The sequence below is a fragment of the Sinocyclocheilus grahami genome, unplaced genomic scaffold, assembly GCF_001515645.1.
Source record: "Sinocyclocheilus grahami isolate Dianchi unplaced genomic scaffold, SAMN03320097.WGS_v1.1 scaffold1750.1, whole genome shotgun sequence".
Taxonomy (NCBI): Eukaryota; Metazoa; Chordata; class Actinopteri; order Cypriniformes; family Cyprinidae; genus Sinocyclocheilus; species Sinocyclocheilus grahami.
In genome coordinates, this window is record NW_015506929.1 from 80,367 (window position 1) to 102,220 (window position 21,854).

The 21,854-nt window shown below is 36.6% G+C and overlaps 3 protein-coding genes and 1 long non-coding RNA gene across 4 annotated transcripts in view; 1 reads left to right on the plus strand and 3 right to left on the minus strand.

Moving 5' to 3' along the window:
• The window catches only part of LOC107572444 (gastrula zinc finger protein XlCGF8.2DB-like), a 5,989-nt gene extending 3,808 nt beyond the window's left edge, over positions 1-2,181 (plus strand). Inside the window, exon 3 of the mRNA XM_016258870.1 lies at positions 961-2,181. Within this exon, the coding sequence (XP_016114356.1) occupies positions 993-2,138 (1,146 nt within the window). The 5' untranslated portion in view covers positions 961-992 and the 3' untranslated portion in view covers positions 2,139-2,181. The remainder of the gene's footprint in view (positions 1-960) is intronic.
• A 5,363-nt stretch (positions 2,182-7,544) lies between these two features.
• On the minus strand, positions 7,545-9,685 carry LOC107572448 (uncharacterized). The gene is made up of 3 exons (XR_001607343.1): positions 9,583-9,685; positions 9,223-9,333; positions 7,545-8,393 (listed from the first exon to the last, which is right to left on the minus strand). It is a non-coding gene; the product is annotated as an uncharacterized lncRNA (long non-coding RNA).
• Positions 9,686-14,798: 5,113 nt separating this feature from the next.
• Positions 14,799-18,707, minus strand: LOC107572443 (NACHT, LRR and PYD domains-containing protein 13-like). The gene is made up of 5 exons (XM_016258869.1): positions 17,275-18,707; positions 16,819-17,166; positions 16,028-16,177; positions 15,687-15,733; positions 14,799-15,359 (listed from the first exon to the last, which is right to left on the minus strand). The coding sequence occupies exons 1-5, from the start codon at positions 18,141-18,143 to the stop codon at positions 14,821-14,823; spliced, it is 1,953 nt and encodes a 650-aa protein (XP_016114355.1). The 5' UTR covers positions 18,144-18,707; the 3' UTR covers positions 14,799-14,820.
• LOC107572439 (uncharacterized) lies at positions 18,382-21,241 on the minus strand. Its single transcript, XM_016258867.1, has 6 exons — positions 21,167-21,241; positions 19,620-19,691; positions 19,295-19,512; positions 19,135-19,171; positions 18,553-19,054; positions 18,382-18,487 (listed from the first exon to the last, which is right to left on the minus strand). The coding sequence occupies exons 2-6, from the start codon at positions 19,651-19,653 to the stop codon at positions 18,382-18,384; spliced, it is 897 nt and encodes a 298-aa protein (XP_016114353.1). The 5' UTR covers positions 19,654-19,691; positions 21,167-21,241.
• Positions 21,242-21,854: the final 613 nt, after the last annotated feature.

Here is a 21,854-nt window from a genome sequence, read left to right on the forward strand (position 1 = left end):
ATATATATATATATCTCTATCTCTGGGGTAGACTGCATCACTGATTATAAGTGATAGATAGAGAGTTATATAGTATTTTGTTGCGCCACGCCACTCGCATCCGGTGTAGGCACGGTGTAACTTTGGTTTTGCTTTGTTTCACAGAACTATTCGTTGCCTGGTTTGCGTACGTATGTGTGGGGCGGAGCTATCAAAATAAGGGCGAGACCCTTTTGGGGTAGGGGCGTGTTTGTTTTGGTGATTTCAAATGTCAACATTGCTTTCCCCACCTTTAACTGATTTGGAGGTTAAATTTGGGCTTTTAGAGAGGAAGGAAAGTGCACGGCTTTAAAGGAGAGGAAAGGAACGTGTGCAGGATTAATAACAAAAGTCAAAATTAGAAACGGAAACACAGCACAATAATATTTTTTCCCCTTGATTATCGTTTTTTTCATAATCGTCATAAGTCAAAAATCTAAATTGGAAATCAATTTCGATTAATCGCACAGCCCTAAATTCAAAATGAATCATTATATCGTATTGCAGTTATCTGCTGCTACATTTATGCTCACTTTTATGTCGTTCCATTTTACTGCAAACTAAAACTGCAAACAGGGTCTCCCCTGTGACCAAGCATACTGTAGAACAAGTTGTTTGGAAAATTGAAGGATGGAATTTATTTGTTCAAAATATACAAAATGTATATAATGAGCGAGTACATCATGAATCCATTTTCCAAACCTTATTTTTGTATTATCCCGAATCAGTTCGGTATGCTTACAGTAAGTGTCTACATTCAGAATATTCTAGACCGAGTGGAACGTCAACCGCTGTGGAGTAGCCCAGTACCTTTGCGACCCCTCATATACATAAACAGAGAGAAGTAACTCTGGCTACAATGTTCATCTGCAATATGCATGCAGTTTTGTTTATTAACCTCTAGAGTGACAAAAGTTACATATCTTTTTACTTTAATTTCAGACCTGATGGAAGCGAATTAGGAGAGTGAAGACATGAGTGAATCGGAGGTGAAAGATCAAGTCAAAACTGGAGAAAAATCTTCACCTTCCTCACATACTGAAAGTAATTTTTTGCTGACAAGAAGTGCCCAAACATTTTTCACCTGCCCTCAGTGTGAAAAACATTTCCTATACAAACAAGGTCTTAAACTTCATATAAGAGTTCACACTGGAGAGAAACCATACACATGTGATCAGTGTGGGAAGAGTTTCACACGAAAAGGAAACCTTAATGATCACATGAAAATCCACACTGGAGAGAAGCCGTACACATGTGATCTATGTGGGAAGAGTTTTTCACTAAAGCAAAACCTTAATGTACACATGAAAATTCACACCGGAGAGAAGCCACACACATGTGTACAGTGCGGGAAGAGATTTGCAGGAAAATATTTACTCAATGAACATATGAAAATCCACACTGGCGAGAAGCCATATGCATGTGATCAGTGTGGGAAGAATTTCAAGCATAAAACAAACTTTAACGAACACATGAAAATCCACACTGGAGAGAATCTGCACACATGTGCTCAGTGTGGGAAGAGTTACGCACGAAAAGGAGCCCTTAATGATCACATGAAAATCCACACCGGAAAGAATCTGCACACATGTGATCAGTGTGGGAAGAGTTTCAGAAAATCAGGTGTTTTTAAAGTACATCTGCTTACTCATTCTAGAGAAAGGCTATATAATTGTGACCAATGTGGTAAAACATTTTTTAGGGCAGATTTTCTGAAGGACCACCTGAAAGTTCATACAGAGGAGAAGCCTTACGTGTGTTCTTTGTGTGGAAAGAGTTTTAGACAGATGGGTGCATTAAAAATACACCAGAAAAGACACAGCGGTGTGAAGGATCATGCTTGCTCTGAGTGTGGGAAGACTTTTTTTACAGATGGTGCACTGAAAGTGCATCAGTCAGTTCACACTACAGAAACCCCTTATAAATGTTCACACTGTGACAAGAGATTCAAACGGTCACAATATCTGAGAATACATGAGAGGGTTCACACGGGACAGAAGCCTTATCACTGCCATTCATGTGGGAAGACTTTCACTCATTTTTCGTCTCTAATCGGTCATAAAAAAAAATGCAGGTCTGAAATTAAAACTAGTAGTTTGAGTTCTGGTTCTGTACTCTGAGGTGCGAAGATGTGTAGGACTGCATCAAACAATTGTTGATAATTGATTAATCAAAGGTTGTTAGAACAATTAATCCACTGATTGTTGATTATTTCACAGATTAATAATTTATTAATCATTTTATTATTATTATTCATTTGTCATTCTTCATGCTTTTATATTACTTATTGTTGTTTAATCTTATGGTTTGTAAGAGATTAGAGAATGTGTTCGTTTCAAGGTTTTTAATGTCGCAGGAAAATGTTGTGAAGCAGTGCTTTTCCATTGTTTTTGCTTTGGTATAATAACATTTGTCTTAACAAAATATGATCGGGAGACAATTTTCTGAAGGACCACCTGAAAGTTCATACAGAGGAGAAGCCTTACGTGTGTTCTTTGTGTGGAAAGAGTTTTAGACAGATGGGTGCATTAAAAATACACCAGAAAAGACACAGCGGTGTGAAGGATCATGCTTGCTCTGAGTGTGGGAAGACTTTTTTTACAGATGGTGCACTGAAAGTGCATCAGTCAGTTCACACTACAGAAACACCTTATAAATGTTCACACTGTGACAAGAGATTCAAACGGTCACAATATCTGAGAATACATGAGAGGGTCCACACTGGACAGAAGCCTTATCACTGCCATTCATGTGGGAAGACTTTCACTCATTTTTCGTCTCTAATCGGTCATAAAAAAAAATGCAGGTCTGAAATTAAAACTAGTAGTTTGAGTTCTGGTTCTGTACTCTGAGGTGCGAAGATGTGTAGGACTGCATCAAACAATTGTTGATAATTGATTAATCAAAGGTTGTTAGAACAATTAATCCACTGATTGTTGATTATTTCACAGATTAATAATTTATTAATCATTTTATTATTATTATTCATTTGTCATTCTTCATGCTTTTATATTACTTATTGTTGTTTAATCTTATGGTTTGTAAGAGATTAGAGAATGTGTTCGTTTCAAGGTTTTTAATGTCGCAGGAAAATGTTGTGAAGCAGTGCTTTTCCATTGTTTTTGCTTTGGTATAATAACATTTGTCTTAACAAAATATGATCGGGAGACAAATGACAATATCAGAAAACAGCTGCAAGTGGACGCATTAAGTAACCAGCTGAGAGTGAACAGACAAAGATGGCACGGTCACATCTTAAGAAGAGATGACGAATACGTTGGAAAGAAAGTCAGAAAGATGCACTTCGGTACAAGAAAGAAAGGATGGCCAAAAAGGAGACTCGAAGAGTGTATGAACGAGGACGTGAAGGCCTTGGGCTTTAGAGTAGAGGACACGGCAAACAGGAGAAGTTGGAGATGAAGGATATGCACCGGCGACCCCACAGATATAGGGATTTAAGCCTGTCGATGAAGAAGATAATAACACCTGTCTTGTTGGATTTGTACTGGCCAGACTAAGTCTGAGCTTTTAGACATAGGCATTCAGATGAAGTATGAGCATTGAAACATACGCAACTAAGATTATTCAATAAACCGTGGTCTTTGTATTATCATCACTTCGTCTTCTGCTTCTGCTCTTACCTGTCTTTCAGTCAAACTTTTGAGGCTGATAGAAGACTGTTAACAGAGTTTTAGGTACCAGGCAAGACTATCTGTTGACAGGTTTTACTAGTTTTGGACACCAGACAAAACAATATCAGATATCTTCTGACAGGGATTCGGGATCCGGGATCGGATCTAATATATGTGATATTTCGGATGTCTAGATCCATCTGATTTAACACTGCTTTGCTTAGAACTGAAACAGAAAAACACTTCCTCTCTTATAATGCATTATAGTGTTACGATAATCAAAACAGTGCTGAGCTAGATGAAGCTTTCTATTCAAACCAAACTACTTTTTTTTGCACTCATTAATAAAAAGACTTTACACTAGCTAGCTTTAAATGGAGCACACTCACTCACTGTTTTCATCTCCTCTCATTCCACAACATTTCGGTACAGTTCTGTCTTCCATGTGTTACATCTGACAGTATCTGTGGTTTGTAGTAGAGATGCATTGATGCTGAATTTCTCTGCCGATACCGATAGTTTGATTTTCTTAAGGGGAAAAAAACTCTCCTAACTGATGCTGTTGACTACAAAGGGAACCATATTGTTTGGTTCATTACTATAATATTAAAGGCTAAAATTAATAACAGAGCTATTATATTCAACTGCTATTTATTTTCAGATATAATTACACTCAAATAAAAATTGAAATGTCTGTTTACAACTCATTTACAACTAGCTTCATGCCAGATTTATTCAAACATATATATAATTATATATAGTGTCATCTTTAGTGTCGTTCTATAGATAATTAATGAACTGTGAACAGTGGATAACTTTGCTGAGGTAAATGCCACGTAATACTGTTCACAATCTGTTTTATTGGCATCTTTCCACGGTTGAAACACTGACTGAGCGATTACATTAGACATGATACATTTTGGTAAGATATGCTGTATCTTTCAACATACCTTCTTATGTTCATGTTTATTTTGGGCTATAACTTGAGATGACCAATCAAATAAAAGGCAGATTTTAAAAAGAGTGTTCTTAAACATATTCTTCCAAATTTAGTCTCAACTCTCAAACTCCACATTGCAACGTGCATTTTGAAATACCAGAAATTATCTAACTACAGCATATGCTAAAACTCCAGTGAGTTTTTATGCACCTGTATAAGCTTTCAATATTTCAATGTTTATAGCACTGTTTTGAACAATTAAGACTATTATATTAGTTGCAATAATAATTACCTTCTTGTGTGTTTACAGTTCCCGCTGAACCAGAACATAATTTTAAAAACTGTAATTATGGCCAGCACTACAGACAGTAGTATTAGTGGTATTAGAAAGAATGTTGTCTCTGTTCTGTAACAGAAATAGAAAACAGCACATTTTATTAGTTCTTGCTTTCCTTCGGAATCAAACCCATGACTTTGGCATTGCTAGTGCCGTGCTCAACTGGTTGAGTTATAGTAAAGTAATAATAATACAGTACTACAGTAATACTTACTATATAATTATGTCTTACAGTATTTGCAATCAATGCAGGCAAACAAATGATCAGTCCTGTCTTACAAAGAGCCAACAGAGCAGCTTAAACAGATTATTACCACAACTGATGTACCTGCACATGTGTGACAGAGTTGAGTGATGTCCAGATGTTGAGTCTGATACCAAATCACAGGAAATGTTGCCAAAAATTCCCTCAAACTGAAGTTTTTATTCTAATTTAAGAACGCTCATTTAGATTACTGTGGTGCCTCCTGTTTTGCAAACTAGCCCTAAAGAAACCAGAGAAACTATACGATCTGTTGACATGTCAGCAAAGCGAAAGTAAAAGTCATCGACTATTTCACAAACAGCTAACCAAGCTTAGCATGCATATTATTAACATATTGGCTGTTTATACTTACAAAGCACTTATTCTGCATGACCATATTCTATCCCTAATCCTGCCCAATACCTAAACTTAACACCTACCTTACTAATTATTAATAACCAGCAAATTAGAAGTTTATTCAGCCAAAAGTCGTAGTTGATGCGAGAATTGGACCTTAAAAAAGTGTGACCTACATTTTTAATAAAAAAAATTGCTGGCTCCTTTGAGAGTGGATAAATTATGATTTTGGGGTTGATTATGTCTAACTCTATCTTGCTTGTGTTTATCCCAGTTTATAAGTCACAAACTTGAGAACCGTATTAGGTATATCGTTGTGCTTGATAGGCTATGGGAATTTGACACTTTGCAGGTGTAACTCATAATTTAAATATCAAAGTTGAGATTGTAAATGATGAAATGTGTAAATAGTATTTAAAAATGTCTTCATCCATGAACCTAGTCTAACTAAAGGGAATTGTCAGCCCTTTATATCAGGTAAAGCCAAAGAGGCAGTTAAAAGTGTATGCAAATGATGATAAAGTATACTGTAAACTGTGATTTATAACCAATCCTAAATCACGTATCTGTGTGCTGTACAGGGCATGAAAAATACAAGGAAAACCAGACTGGGTGTTTCAATGGAAAAAGTTTCATTTCATTTGTAATTAGAGTAAAATAAACACTCATCACACCAGCAAACATTAAAAATACCTGCTAATTTCATGCTCACAAAACAGCTCTAATGTGAAGTATAGACTTCACAAAGCATGATCTAAAAAGAAAACGTAATTCATTAAACCAGGCAACCTCCTTCCATTGCTCCAGTTCTGACACTCTCATGGCCAAATGCAGCTGATTTTGACAGTGGACAGGGGTCATCATGGGCACTCAGACCAGTCTGCGGTTATGCAGCCCCATACACAGCAAACTGAGGTGCGCTGTGTGTTCTGACGCCTTTCTATCACCGACAGCATTAAGTTTTTTTATCAGCTGTTTTGGAGATGCTCTGACCTAGTCTTCATCACTATTTGGTCCTTGTCCAAGGCACTCAGATATTTGATAATCCTGATGCTGCTTTTCTGTACTGCACCAATCTGTACATTTAGGGTGACAACAATTCTTAAAAACACATTTTTAGATCGGTATGCTTCAGTGGTCTAACATCTCTCGTCAATATCAAAATTATTGAGATGACCAATCGCATCAAAGGCAGGTTTTACTGTTCACAACCAGATCATGAATTCCAAATGCATTAAAGGTGAAAGACTGAAAAGTAAGATATAGGCTATAGCCAACAACATTTAACATCTGATAGCTTCTTTTTTCTATACTATGGAAGTCAATGGGGACCAGCAACTGTTTGGTCACACACATTCTTCAAAGCATCTTTTTTTTTTTTTTGTCTGTCTTCAGCAGAAGAAATAAATTCATCCAGGTTTGGAACAACTTGAGGGTGAGTAAATGATCCCCAACCCCTTTTATTGGTGAACTATCCCATTGAAGACTTATTTGTATCAGAGAAAATATAACTTAACTTGAACAGATTTTTTTTCTTGTGAGAAAAGAGAGGTCCTGCTCGTGCTTGGATATAATACATTTAATAAATAACATAATTTGTTGTGCATGTTTGTTTTTACCTTATCATCGAACTTAACACAACGCTTCTAAAACCTCTCTAAAATGTATCTTGAGAGACTTTACAAGTAAATCTGTTGTTACTACACGTAAATGTGTTCGAAAATTTGTGTTGGATATTCGTAACAAGATACCACAACATTTGAAATGAACAAATGTTCATAAGCATTGTTAAGTCTTATAAAAACATATAATGATACTTGTTATTGTCTATCCAAATAGTTATAGTCATTCGCAGTGCATCTTACCTGAAGGTAGTGGGAAGAAAAACTTTCAGTCGGAGTTCTGTATGATGGAAAATTGATCATGCCAGTGTTTAATTAAAATATAAGTAGGATAATTTAGTTTGTGTCAAAGGCTATCCTACAAACATTATTAGTAAAACTCTTAAAGCAACATAAGTGTCCACAGTCAAGTTTATTTACTGAACAAACAACATTCAACATACAGGTTCTTTAGCCAAATCACCAGAACCATAATTGATGAACTGGCTCAAAATCACAGCAGGAAGTTCCCCAAGAACAGGGCCATGTAATAAAACACTGAAGATACAGAAACACTGATACGGTATATTATAAGCATAATTTTCAAATGTCCAAAATAAACTGAGCACACTGTGTGTCTTAACACTGTAATACAAATTAATTTGTTCTTTCCCAAGACAAGTCACAAGTCTAGACAGGATGGTGCTTGGTTTTGTTGGCAGCTGTGAAAAGATGGATTAGCTCTTTCTCAAGTCTGAGCAGGATAAGTGCTGACAGTGCCACAAGGAATGTTATGATATTTCCTGACAAAATGTGGCTTTGTCCTGATATCTGTCTGTAACGGCCTCAGGGATGTGATTAAATTATTCAGTTAAAACAGATAAAACATTGACATCCAGTCAAAGAAAAATGACCAAATAATGGTTATTATAGATATGTAAAAGCAAATAAAAATACATATCAGGGTCCAGCAACAAAAAGCTTAACACTTGCTATATACAACAATTACTCTATCAATGCTTCTCATACTTAATGCACATTAATTCAATGCAGTCACAAGCTTTTTCACTGTTTTTATCCAAATGGCATGAAAGTCATGATCATGCTATACCAAGTTTTGGTTATATAATTACTTTGTTCATGATCTTAGAGTGCATCATATGGAATAGCCGTATCAGAGATCTGTCGTACGTACATCTACTGCAGTCTGTTGGATTGTCAGATCATCATTTGAGTGCATAATGTTTTCTGCTCCATCAGATTGCTGTAAGAATATGGAGAAACAATCAAAAAAAGAAAAACACAAAGGAGCAGTGTTGATGAGAGCTACACACTGTGAAAACTAAAGGAGGTGGAAGGAATAATTGGAGAATAAAGTCAAATATAGAATAAGAGTCAAATGTTCATCTGCAAACATTACTTTGAGTTTTACTTTTAACTTCACTTTTCACAAAAGTGATGATCATTCTATAAAACGACATCTCCTTTCCTCACTCCAACCATTATGCAGTGAATCTACTCAAGAGATTTTGGTCTTGATTCATTTACTTCATTAGTGAAAAAAAGTCTAATTAAAGAGATCACCAAGATGAAGTTCATAGTGTTCAGAACACCCCAGAAAGTATGCAATTTGAAATTAAGATGATATCAAGAAACTAAATAGTAAAAGTTTTCACACCATTCTTTTGGTAAGCAAGGTAATCATATCACCACTTATTGGTGCACACTCAAAATTGCCATTCCACATATGGTCTCATATGTAATTGTCATGTTTTGCTGCAGGAGAGCAATTGCAAGTAAATGTCATTTGCAGGAATGTAATATGACTATTGTACAAAGTAACGATTATCTTCATTAACACTGTGAAAGTGAGAAGCAGGCACAATGGCAATACAATCAATGATAGCTGGGTACAATATGAGAAACACGACTAAACATGCGTCATCATTTTCAAATTCCTCCATTTTCACAGTCCACACTATATAGCTATAAATTCAAACTACAAAAATGTATGTGAATCTCAAATGGAGGCAAGAAGAAAAATCATTTTGAACTTGACATTATTTTACACCAAGAACAGTTTCAGTACTAACCTCATCTTGCTTGTTTTAAGTAGAAACAGATAATCACACCTAGTGCAGTCATGACCAAAACCACTGGAATAAGTGTTAGCAGCAGTACAGTATGTGAACGTTGGTAGAGTTCTGTAAGGGACAAAGACAATTTTGAAATGAACATATCTGGGTCCAAGTGTAAACCACAGGTGTTTTTATGTAACAGTCACAGAAAAGACAGTACGTGGAAATTTATTTAAAGTTTGTTGTATCTGAAATGTGATGTTCATGCTTCTTAATGACTTTTATTTATAATCATTGCAATGTAAGTGAAGGCAATTCACACAAAATTAAACACATCGCCAGTAAAAAGAGAGTGTAAAATCACAGCTGACGCACCTGCACATGTGTGACAGAGTTGAGTGATGTCCAAAAGTTTGGTTTGGTTGCTGATGGGATTGTTGAGCACACAGCTGTAGGTGTTGTTATCCTGATATTCCACCTCCAGAGGTAGAGAGAGACTGATGCTGAGATCAGACACACTGATGCTGGACAATAAACTGTTTCCTTTGTACTAGGAGAGAGTCACATGACCCACATTCACCACTGAACACACCAGTGAACAATTCTGCTGTGATGATGATGATGCACAATCTCTGCTGACGACAGGAACAGGCAAAGAACCTGAAAAACAAACACATAGCTATATTAAAAAAATAAATACAACAATAATTCAGATGACCGCTGTCTGATTTATAACTTGCTTACCGTAGACAGTAGCACCAAAACTGAACAATTCTGCTCTGATGATGATGATGCACAATCTCTGCTGACGACAGGAACAGGCAAAGAACCTGAAAAACAAACACATAGCTATATTAAAAAAATAAATACAACAATAATTCAGATGACTGCTGTCTGATTTATAACTTGCTTACCGTAGACAGTAGCACCAAAACATTTGAATGCTTCCAAGTCTCCGCTTCTGATGTTTCTAAATTCGTAATGTCCAGTGTCTTTTGTGCTGCTATTCCTGATTTTGAGAGTTCCAGTCTGACGATCAAGCTTAAATCTCTCTCTGAATCTCTCATCATCACATGGTATCGTTTTCTCAACACTGATTTTAGCTATACATAGATTTTCATTTTCAAACCTCCACTGTATCACATCATCTACCTGTAGTTTAGTAGAAGCGGAGTAAAAAGTCACAGAATCTCCCTCCATCACTGAAACTTTATCAGTAAATCTCGGACCTGCAGAACACAATTCCCAGTCGAACCTGTTATGACAATTTTGTGCAAGTCCTTTACTTTATTGGAATGATTTGTTAATGTTCAGTTGTGAAGTCACTCTACTCACATGTTTCGGATAAGATTTGTGTAGATACCACCAGGGTCAAGATGATAATACTATAACCTACAATGTTCAAAAGACAGTGTTTAATTCGACACCACTGGAGAGCATTTCTACAGTGAACGATTACAACATCGTTAGGTTTAATTACGAAATCTTATCACGAGTTGTAAAGTATTGTAAAGTCAAAACAAAAACATAGCACTCACCTTGCACACGCAAAATGAACAAAGCACGAGAGAAAAACATATTCTGCATCAACAAGTGTCTTCAAAAATCATATTTAATCACAAGAGTCCCCAGCGGAAAGAGTGAAGAGATCCAGCTACTCGCCCATCTCAATCACGTGATACGCCTCGTTGCTTGAATTTGCTTCGAAAACTCCACAGAGGTGTCAGAACAGTGCTGCGTTCAGCCCCGACAAAACGGTGCAAAACGTTGTTTAAACGGAAACGGTGGTGCGTTGAACGCCCTGTTCTGATTATGCAAGAGTTGCAACTATGGCAGCTGAGAAAGCCATTCTTTGTGCTCTTTTTGAAGAATTTTCGGAGCCTGATGAAATCAGTACAAATGTGTGTTTAATAGGGGAGAGCGGGGCACAAAGTATCTCTCGGCCACCGTAGTTATGACAATTTTGTGCAAGTCCTTTACTTTATTGGAATGATTTGTTAATGTTCAGTTGTGAAGTCACTCTACTCACATGTTTCGGATAAGATTTGTGTAGATACTACCAGGGTCAAGATGATAATACTATAACCTACAATGTTCAAAAGACAGTGTTTAATTCGACACCACTGGAGAGCATTTCTACAGTGAACGATTACAACATCGTTAGGTTTAATTACGAAATCTTATCACGAGTTGTAAAGTATTGTAAAGTCAAAACAAAAACATAGCACTCACCTTGCACACGCAAAATGAACAAAGCACGAGAGAAAAACATATTCTGCATCAACAAGTGTCTTCAAAAATCATATTTAATCACAAGAGTCCCCAGCGGAAAGAGTGAAGAGATCCAGCTACTCGCCCATCTCAATCACGTGATACGCCTCGTTGCTTGAATTTGCTTCGAAAACTCCACAGAGGTGTCAGAACAGTGCTGCGTTCAGCCCCGACAAAACGGTGCAAAACGTTGTTTAAACGGAAACGGTGGTGCGTTGAACGCCCTGTTCTGATTATGCAAGAGTTGCAACTATGGCAGCTGAGAAAGCCATTCTTTGTGCTCTTTTTGAAGAATTTTCGGAGCCTGATGAAATCAGTACAAATGTGTGTTTAATAGGGGAGAGCGGGGCACAAAGTAACACTTTTTGACTTTCTCAAATTGTGTAAATCCACATGGGATTCAGAGTATAATTTTTTTATCCACAGTAATTTCACACTTGTCTAGTACAAATATGTTGCTTTATTTCATAATTACAATGTATATGTTTTTCTTTATTTACCCTCAAAAATTGGAAGTGTGACAACATGCCCGTAGGTGGGGTACATTGTAACATCTGAGGGGCACATTGTAACATGACCGTATGACAGCTTAAAATGTTATCTGATCGCATGAAAAAAATATACAAGACAAACTAAAATATTTTGATAAAATAATTATTTATTTCAAATAAAATAATGACTTTTACTTGTCTTGAAATAATAATTTCTTAACACTAAACATTGACTGTCAGTATTTATTCACCTGTTTCTCGTCGTTTATCATTCAAATGTATTAAAGCAAATAGTGTGAATTACATCGCTAATGTCGTAGAATAGCACATTGTAACGCAGTGTTACAACGTGCCCCATCTGCGCAACTGGAATTTAAAACCGGTTACTGTCTTATGATAGTTAGTGTGATTTAACATGTTAGGTTTCACCTAAGCAGGTGTTTAGTGTTTTCATGTCTGTATGATCAGAAGTCCAATGACCTATCAGGTCTTTACTGTACAGCTCAAAACTTATTGTAAAAAAATTCCACTAAAGGCGAGTTTAAAGAACCCACATGCAGTTTAATAAAGCAAAGACTAATACAAACTAAGCAAAACAAGATGATGACTTGAATAGAACTATACTTGAAAACTTCCCAAACAACAGATACATCAAAGAAAACTAGACAAGAGACAATGGGAGCATGAAGGCTATATATTAAAAAACTGTGACATTTCTCAAAGTATCTTGTTTTATTGTTCCACAGGAGAAAGTCATACAGGTTTGGGATGACATGAAGGTAAACTATCCCTTTAAGTGAGAGTAGACTGCTAACAGTATATTAAAACAGATTTAAATAACCAGTCAAATACATACAAACAGCATCAGATCCAATTAATACAACTTTATTTTTGCTTAAATGAAACCTGTTACACTGAGATATACAAATGACAAACATTTTAACTGATATTTAACACGAGACATAGCTCTGTTAAACTGTTATTTAGTAAAGAGTTCTGGAGTATCTGGGTTTGGTGTTTATCATATGCACAATGATGATGAAGTCATGTTTCAATACTTTCTGCAGCTTCTAGGTGGTTTTACTAGCTGGTTGCTTTCAGTAGGTCTGCTAGGTGAATACCGTAAGTCTGATCACTCAAGCAATAATAGCAAACCTCTCCTAATTTGAGTCATCATTCATGTCTGGAGCAACATTTGTAACTGTAACAGTAAATACATATAGTTATAGTGATGCTTGCCTTAAAGGGATAGTTCACCCAAAAATGAAAATTAGATGTTTATCTGCTTACCCACAGGGCATCCAAGATGTAGGTGACTTTGTTTCTTCAGTAGAACACAAACGGAGATTTTTAAGTCAAACCGTTGCAGTCTGTCAGTCCTATAATGTCAGTGGATGGGAATCACGGCTGCTATTACCATTATGAGATGTGAACGCACATAATGCACAGATTCTGTAATGCACAGAAAATAGTTATCTAATAGTTTAAAGTTTTAAATAAATATGATTATTGAAAAGTGATTTAACATGTTAGGTTTCACCTAAGCAGGTGTTTAGTGTTTTCATGTCTGTATGATCAGAAGTCCAATGACCTATCAGGTCTTTACTGTACAGCTCAAAACTTATTGTAAAAAAATTCCACTAAAGGCGAGTTTAAAGAACCCACATGCCGTTTAATAAAGCAAAGACTAATACAAACTAAGCAAAACAAGATGATGACTTGAATAGAACTATACTTGAAAACTTCCCAAACAACAGATACATCAAAGAAAACTAGACACGAGACAATGGGAGCATGAAGGCTATATATTAAAAAACTGTGACATTTCTCAAAGTATCTTGTTTTATTGTTCCACAGGAGAAAGTCATACAGGTTTGGGATGACATGAAGGTAAACTATCCCTTTAAGTGAGAGTAGACTGCTAACAGTATATTAAAACAGATTTAAATAACCAGTCAAATACATACAAACAGCATCAGATCCAATTAATACAACTTTATTTTTGCTTAAATGAAACCTGTTACACTGAGATATACAAATGACAAACATTTTAACTGATATTTAACATGAGACATAGTACTAACTGTTATTTAGTAAAGAGTTCTGGAGTATCTGGGTTTGGTGTTTATCATATGCACAATGATGATGAAGTCATGTTTCAATACTTTCTGCAGCTTCTAGGTGGTTTTACTAGCTGGTTGCTTTCAGTAGGTCTGCTAGGTGAATACCATAAGTCTGATCACTCAAGCAATAATAGCAAACCTCTCCTAATTTGAGTCATCATTCATGTCTGGAGCACAATTTGTAACTGTAACAGTAAATACATATAGTTATAGTGATGCTTGCCTTAAAGGGATAGTTCACCCAAAAATGAAAATTAGATGTTTATCTGCTTACCCACAGGGCATCCAAGGTGTAGGTGACTTTGTATCTTCAGTAGAACACAAACGGAGATTTTTAAGTCAAACCGTTGCAGTCTGTCAGTCCTATAATGTCAGTGGATGGGAATCACGGCCACCGCTACCTATCTCTCAAATGGACCATTGACACTCTATCTACGATCTCAATTGGGAGTGTCAATGGTCCATTTGAGAGATAGGTGGCGGTAATGCACTTACAAGTCTGCGATCCGCCGTAAAGCAAGAAGCAGAAGATGACATTTGGTTTTGTTTGTGTATGTTTTATGACTCTCAAAGCCGTGATTCCCATCCACTGACATTATAGGACTGACAGACTGCAACGGTTTGAGTTAAAAATCTCCGTTTGTGTTCTACTGAAGAAACAAAGTCACCTACATCTTGATTGCCCTGGGGGTAAGCAGATAAACATCAAATTTTCATTTTTGAGTGAACTATCCCTTTAAACAGACCGAGTTGTCTGGTTCCTGAATACTGAACGCAGCAAAAAGTTCCTGGTCCTCAGGAAAATCTGCATCAAACATGTACAAGAGTTCAGGCTCTGGGCTCAACCTATAGAAGAAAATCGAACCAGCCTCCTGGTCCAGGAACACACCGACTTTTCTGGTGGACTCTGTTTGAAGTGGTTTAGTTAGTGATTCAGTTTTTTTGTCATGAGCCACAAATACATTTTTTGAGCAACATAAACACCACGACATCTTATTGCGTCCTAGACATACGGTGTCATTCGCACCCTTCCTCTTGATTCCCTTACATGCCACACCCATGAGCACACCTGTTCCGATCACATCCACCGTAAAGAAGCAGCGTCCTGACAACGGCTGGCAACACAGGACCTGGTTGCACTTGTCAAATCTTTCGTCATTAGCAGGAAGCTGTTGCTTCTCCCTCTTACAAACAGCTACTGTGTTGTTCTCGTTCAGATAGAGGTATTCGTTAGCCGTCTGAGGGTCAAAGGTGAGCGTGACAGCATCTAAAAACAAAGTGAGATTCATCAGAAAATGCCAGCTTAAATATCTACAATTAGCATATTGTGTGTAGATGACGTAAAATACTTTAGGGAAGTCACATGCCATATTCCATCTAAAGCTACTTTTTGGTAGTTCTTTAGATGTTTTTATGAACTCATGTAAATTAGAGACATTTTTGCACTTCTATAAATCCATCTGACACACCACAAGACCTTTTAAAATGAAATGGGAAAAGGTGTTAAAATGGTGAAGTAGTTACAGCAACTACAAACAGACATTCATCTACATTTTAACCTACAATCTTTGTGATGATCCATGATTAAACTCACATTGGTACAGTCCTGGTTGGTGACTGCAGACTCCTCCAGTGTAAATTCTAGTTAGAGTTAGAGTTAGTATCGGTTAATATGTTAAGACTAGTATCACACCATTGCACATTTATTGAAGCACAATTTAAACATGAATAGATAGTCTCTCGTTTCACCTTTACATTAGTCACTACAGTGCTTGTATATTAAAGTAGCCTAAAGGAAGTATACTTGAACACAACAGTGAACAATTCACTGAATGGCTAGGAAGAATCAAAGTCCTCACTACAAGTTTCATAGGATCCCGTGGATGTTCATTCCAACCTTCCACATGAACCAATAGCAGATAAAAGCTACATTACCTCAGTGAGGGTTGCTTATACTTCCGTAGACAAACTTTCTTTTCCATGATGTTTCCAAGGTCATTATACTGCAGGTCCAGCTCTCTCAGATTGGCTTTCAAAGATGACAGTAACTTCAAAGCTCCTTCTTTAATATGACAGCCTGAAAGTCTATAAAGCCAAATCAGAATTTTGTTTCAATCAGCTGGCCAAGGAATGACATTCATGACATTCGCCTGTTTGCCCATTTCAGGGACTAAGCAGCATAGCTGGTTGGTTTCTGTACATATTATATTTACACTTATATTTGCATTCAAGCTATACATTTTTTAAAGTTTGAGTTAAAACAGGAAGTCCCCCTGAGATTTTAAGTTAAATATTTTCGTTATCTAAAAACACATTCGCATATTCATGGCTCTCTGATATCAGTTAATGCATTAATGGTCACATATGACATGCAGCTAAAAAGATTAAATATTTCATTTTTGTTAATTATTTATATTTTTAAATTATTTATTAATTACATTTTTGTGAATGTATTGTTAATTTTTCGACAGTTTCCTTGTTTTATTTTATTATTATTTATTTATTTGCAGATACAATAAATTACTACTAATAACATGAAAATACCAGTCAAACATCAAACCAAAAATTACATCTCATGATTTTTAAACAAAGAGTCACACTATAAAATCAACATTACGTGCGTCAAAAACAAACACTCTATTCAAACTTAACATATTCTTAACCCCTTACAACATCTATTTAACCCATCTGTCTGGACCCTGATGTTTGCAGTTAGTTTCACTTACTTCAGAACTTCAAGATGACAGTTAACGCTCTGCAGCCCAGCTGAGATCATTTTCACTCCTTCATCTTCAAGTTGATTGTCACTGAGGTCCAGGATTTTCAGATTCACATTTGATCCTGAAAGCACATCCTTGATGAGCTCCATGTCCTGACTATGGAGGTCATTGTGGCTGAGATTCAGCATCTGAATCTGGCATTTGGGATCACAGAAGGCCCTAGACAGTTGCTTCAGTGCAGACAGTCCCAGACTATTGTGGCTCAGATCAAGATGAGTCAGGTGAGAGTTTGGTGAGGTCAGTAAAGGCACCAGGATGTCACAGTGTTTCTCTGTAAAGCCGCTTCCTTTGAGCCTGCAAGTATTGCATTTGAACTCTGTTATGATTTCACATGTAAACTCTGACTGAGAATATTTTATGATACACTATGAAGATGTTTACAGAAGTTTTCATAATACTTACATAGCCTTTCTGAAGCGTGTGATGGCTGGAGAGAATCTCTGAAATCCTTCTAAAGTGATGTTGAATTTCCTGAAGAAAAACTCATCATGGTCTGTATCTGACATCACAAACCGGAAAGCCAGAAGCGTGCACTGGAACAGTGTGAGGGGCTTTGTGGTCCGTGAGCATTCGAGATCTGGCATCTGCAAAAAAGAACTGTCCTTGAGCTCCACGATGCAACGAACAAGACCAAAGCATCTCTCAGGGGACAGATCTTTCCTCCTCAAAGACTTAATGTACTTGGTCACTTTTTTGTGATCTTCTAAACTACTGTCGTCCAATCGAGGCAGGAGTCCTTCGAGTATACATCTGCTGGAATCACACGAAATTCCAAAGAGAAAACAGTTAAAAAGATCCAAGTGTTCATTTTTGCTTTCCACGGCCACATCAATCACGCTTTTGAGAAAATCCGACAAATTAGACTTTTGCCCCATTTTTGCTTTAGTTAATGCCAGGGAGTCTTGGTTTCCTGATAGAAATTCATGAAAAACAAACAAGGCTGCAAAGAATTCCTGGACACTGAGATGGACAAAGCTGAAATGTTTAGTCCTGTTATATCCAGACTTGCACTCAGAGACACAGGTAATGATGCCTGGATATCGAAGAGCTTCATCAGGAGTGATATAATATTTCCTCAAGTCTTCTTTACTGAAGATGGCATTCTGTTCCTTCAGCTTCCAGTAGGCCAACTCTGCCAGTTTCTTAATCAGTTCTTTGTGCTGTATGAGAGCATCTTCTTGTGACACATTTTCCCCTTGATATTTGTTGTGGCTTAACCCAGTCTGAATGAGCAGATAGTGGATATACATTTCTGTCTGATTTGAGGGCATTTCACTATCTTTATTTTGACTTTTAATGATGGTTTTTAGAACAACCGATGAAATCCAACAAAAGAGGGGTATGTGGCACAATATCCACAGGCTCTTATGAGACCTCAGGTGACAGATGACTTTTTGGGTTAGATCTGGATCCTCAAACTGCCTCGTGAAGTACTCATCCTTCTGTTCGTCTATGAATCCTCTGATCTGTGTGACATATCCCTGTCTGAAGATCTCAGATGGAAGCTGTTCAGCTGCCACAGGCCGGCTGGTGATCCACAGGTGTGCGGATGGAAGCAGTTTTCCTCTTAGAAGGTTTGCTACGAGGACATCCAGTGTGGCTTTTTTTGTAAGATCTGACAAAATGCTGGTTTGAAAGCTCAATTCATTTTTATATTCATCTAGACCATCTAAGATGAACAGAACTTTTCTATCACAGATCCAGTCAGAGATCGGTCTTGCCTCTTTGAACTCAGGGTAAAAGTCACAAAGCAGGTCAAAAAAGCTCTTTTTTCCCTCAAGCAAGTTTAGCTCTCGGAATGGGAGCAGAAAAACAAGCTCTAGATCCTGATTGGCTTTTCCGCTTGCCCAGTCGTGGACAAACTTCTGCACAGTGACCGTTTTCCCAATTCCAGCAATTCCTTTTGTTAAAACAGTCTTCATGGTTGTATTTTCATCCAATGGTGGTTTAAGAATTTCATTGTAGTTTATGATTGTCTGTGCTGATGTGTTTAAATCATTCGTCGTCTCTATCTGCCAGATCTCGTGTTCTCTATTGATGGGGTCTGACTCGTCATTGATGATGAACAGTTGTGTGTAGATCTTATTTAGAGAGACTGACTGTTGTGCACTTCCCTCCAAAATCCTCTCAGAGTCCTTCATCATCCTTGTTTTCAACTTATTCTTTACACTCTGAAGAGTTTCTAAAAATCAGGACAAATCATGTGATAAACAGAAGTATTGCACTTATGAATGAACCGTTTTATTGGAGCAAGAGTCTTACCATTGTTGTTTATTGAGGTAAAGTGAGACACCTGTGTCTGAAAAAAAACATACACATCAATATAAACAGTATATATAATAATATACACATAAGCCATATCTTAAATGAGCAACTCCGTAAAATGTACAATATTACAGTATTTTAATGATCAAACACTCACCATATATACATCACCAGCTATTATGGATCCTAGTAAGTTTGGAGCAAGTACTGTGCCACCATTCTTCTGGTCAATTCTGAAGTCCTGAAGATACTGGTTTGAATTTTGAATTGATGGTTGTCTGGGTGATGTAGAACTATTAATATTATTATGTTGTGGAATGTCGTTATGCTGTTGAAGTGTCATGTTTCCAAACTGTGTTTCAATGCTGTTACCATCTGTTGCAAAAATAAATACATAATCAAAACAGTGCAAATGTTGCAGTTAAGATTATTAAAGATTGAGCATTTTCTAATAACAAAGAAAATGTGAAATATTTTCCTACTTTCGATATGACTGTTTTTCCATTCCATATTCATTCTCTTTCAGAGGGTCTTCCAACCTCCCAGTTGTTCCGCTGTGTTAGGATAAACGGTTTATGATTAATTTTTATGTTTTAGAATGAATGTTTACATTTGCAAGCAAATATATAGGCCTACATTAGTTTGAGATCTTTTAATGTTTTTGAAACTTTTGCTTTTTTAAAGGAGTCTTTTATGCTCACCAAGGCTACATTTAGTCTATTTGATCAAAAATACAGATATAAATGGAAACTCATACATTTTTTCTGGATTCTTTGATGTATAGAAAATTCTAAATTTACTTTAAACAGAAATCTTTTGTAATATTATAAATTAAATACATCCTAGCTGAATACACGTATTCATTCTCACTTACCCCAAACTTTTGAATGGTGCATCACAAAAATATTAAGCAGCAAAAATGTTTAATAATAATAAATGTTAGTTGAACGCCAAATCAGAATAATCTAATGTTTGGTAACATGTTCGTTGACCAAACACAACATATTTGGGTTTTTCGGAAGGGAAGGATGGGCCTGAACTGAGCGCTACAATTTGACAAACTGGGAACGGGTGCTACAACAATGTTCGATATGTAAAAAAGAGCCCGGTCTCATGAAAATGCGTATAAATAATACGCCAAATAAAAACGAAAACTCGTGGTACTGATACGCAAAAATGGACTTTGGCGTGCATATAATACGCAGTTTTCGCGTGCATATGATACGCATCTACCCCACAACCCTAAACCTACCCATCGCGTAGCATATACACGCCAAAGTCCATTTTTGATGATCAATACCACGAGTTTTCGTTTTCATTTGGCGTACTATTTATACGCACTTTCATGAGATCGGGTTGGTAAAAAACGATGTGTGAATAATGAAAACCTAGTATACCCCAAAAACCAAAACAAGACTCTGTAAAAGGGCATAATATCTTGCATCCTTAATAAAAATTTAAGCTGAAAATGAATAAAATCTCCTTGAAACCAACTAACTAAATAAGAAAGAACCAAGTTAACAATTTTTGGTTCCCAAGAACGTTCCCTGTTGGTTAGCCAGGAAAGTTTTCTTGAACGTTCCTATAAGGTTCCCATAAAGTTCTCTGAAGGTTCCCATAAAGTTCTTCTAACCTCTTTACTCTGATATACCCTGCTGTAATCATCCAGCACTCCCGCGTCCCATATAAGCGGCATGGAAGACGGACTGATGGACCTTAATAATCAATACTACGAACCATGTCTTGTTTTAAACTATTGTTTAATCAATAAAGATATCAAATATCAATATCAAGACATCAAAGCACATTTAATCATAAGGAGCATTAAATGAGTTTATCAAGTAATAGGCTATGTAAGATTCCAACTTGTATCACATAATAACCCAGATTTTACGTTTCTTAAGCACCAAATAACAAAGACTTCGACACAATATTGGGTTTTAAAAATGTGAATTTTATTTTAACAGACATTAAAAATGAATAACATTTATTTGACTTTAACTAGGATAACATTATATTAATTTCTTACCACTGAATTAGTGATGATGTGCTTCTCTTTTTTGGTCAGTATAGGGCCTAAACAAAAACTTCTCGGTTAACATCATCTTCAGTTAGAAGTGTCAAATCTCTCTGAAATCACAATATTTTGTTATCTCGTATAAATATTAATTCTAAGTAATTATTCAATAAAGAGATCAATAAACGAATGTTAGTCAGTCAGTCAGTAAAACGAAATACCCGATTAAGCGCTTGCGCGGCTTTCACTGTTGCCAACTCTCGCAAGATAAATAAGCAACCGCAGCTTAAAAAACAAGCCCAAAACAAGCCCAATATTTTTTTTGATGATTTATTATCATCAATATTATTTATCATCAACTATTTATTACAAATAAATGAACCTGCAACATATTAAACTGAAACCACTCTTTTATCTGAAGAGTAAAAACAAATATGTTATTTTACAAAAATCAGCAAACTACAACAAAGTGAGAACAAAAACGTCTAGGGTTACTTATGTAACCATGGTTCCCTGAGTAGGGAACGAGACACTGCGTCCTCTAGGGGTCGCTATGGGGAATGCCTCGTCGTGACCCGTGTCTGAAAAAACACCAACTTGTTGGCCGTCGACAGCCATGACGTCACTACCGGTGCAACTATAGTATAAATAGGTGCCGGGAGCTACACATCATTCACTTCTTCGTCTGAAGCTTGCGTCC

Excerpts from the sequence above, each read along its gene's own strand:
- LOC107572439 (XM_016258867.1), bottom strand. The coding sequence starts at position 19,653 with ATGAATATGGAATGGAAAAACAGTCATATCGAAA. Across the intron at positions 19,055-19,134 it reads TACCTCAATAAACAACAATG|AAACTCTTCAGAGTGTAAAG; the intron begins GTAAGACTCTTG and ends CCTGATTTTTAG. Across the intron at positions 18,488-18,552 it reads ATCTGTGATAGAAAAGTTCT|ATCTTACAAAAAAAGCCACA; the intron begins GTTCATCTTAGA and ends GCATTTTGTCAG.
- LOC107572443 (XM_016258869.1), bottom strand. The coding sequence starts at position 18,143 with ATGCCCTCAAATCAGACAGAAATGTATATCCACTATCTGCTCATTCAG. Across the intron at positions 15,734-16,027 it reads TATAAGCAACCCTCACTGAG|AATTTACACTGGAGGAGTCT; the intron begins GTAATGTAGCTT and ends AACTCTAACTAG. Across the intron at positions 15,360-15,686 it reads CCAACCAGGACTGTACCAAT|ATGCTGTCACGCTCACCTTT; the intron begins GTGAGTTTAATC and ends CTTTGTTTTTAG.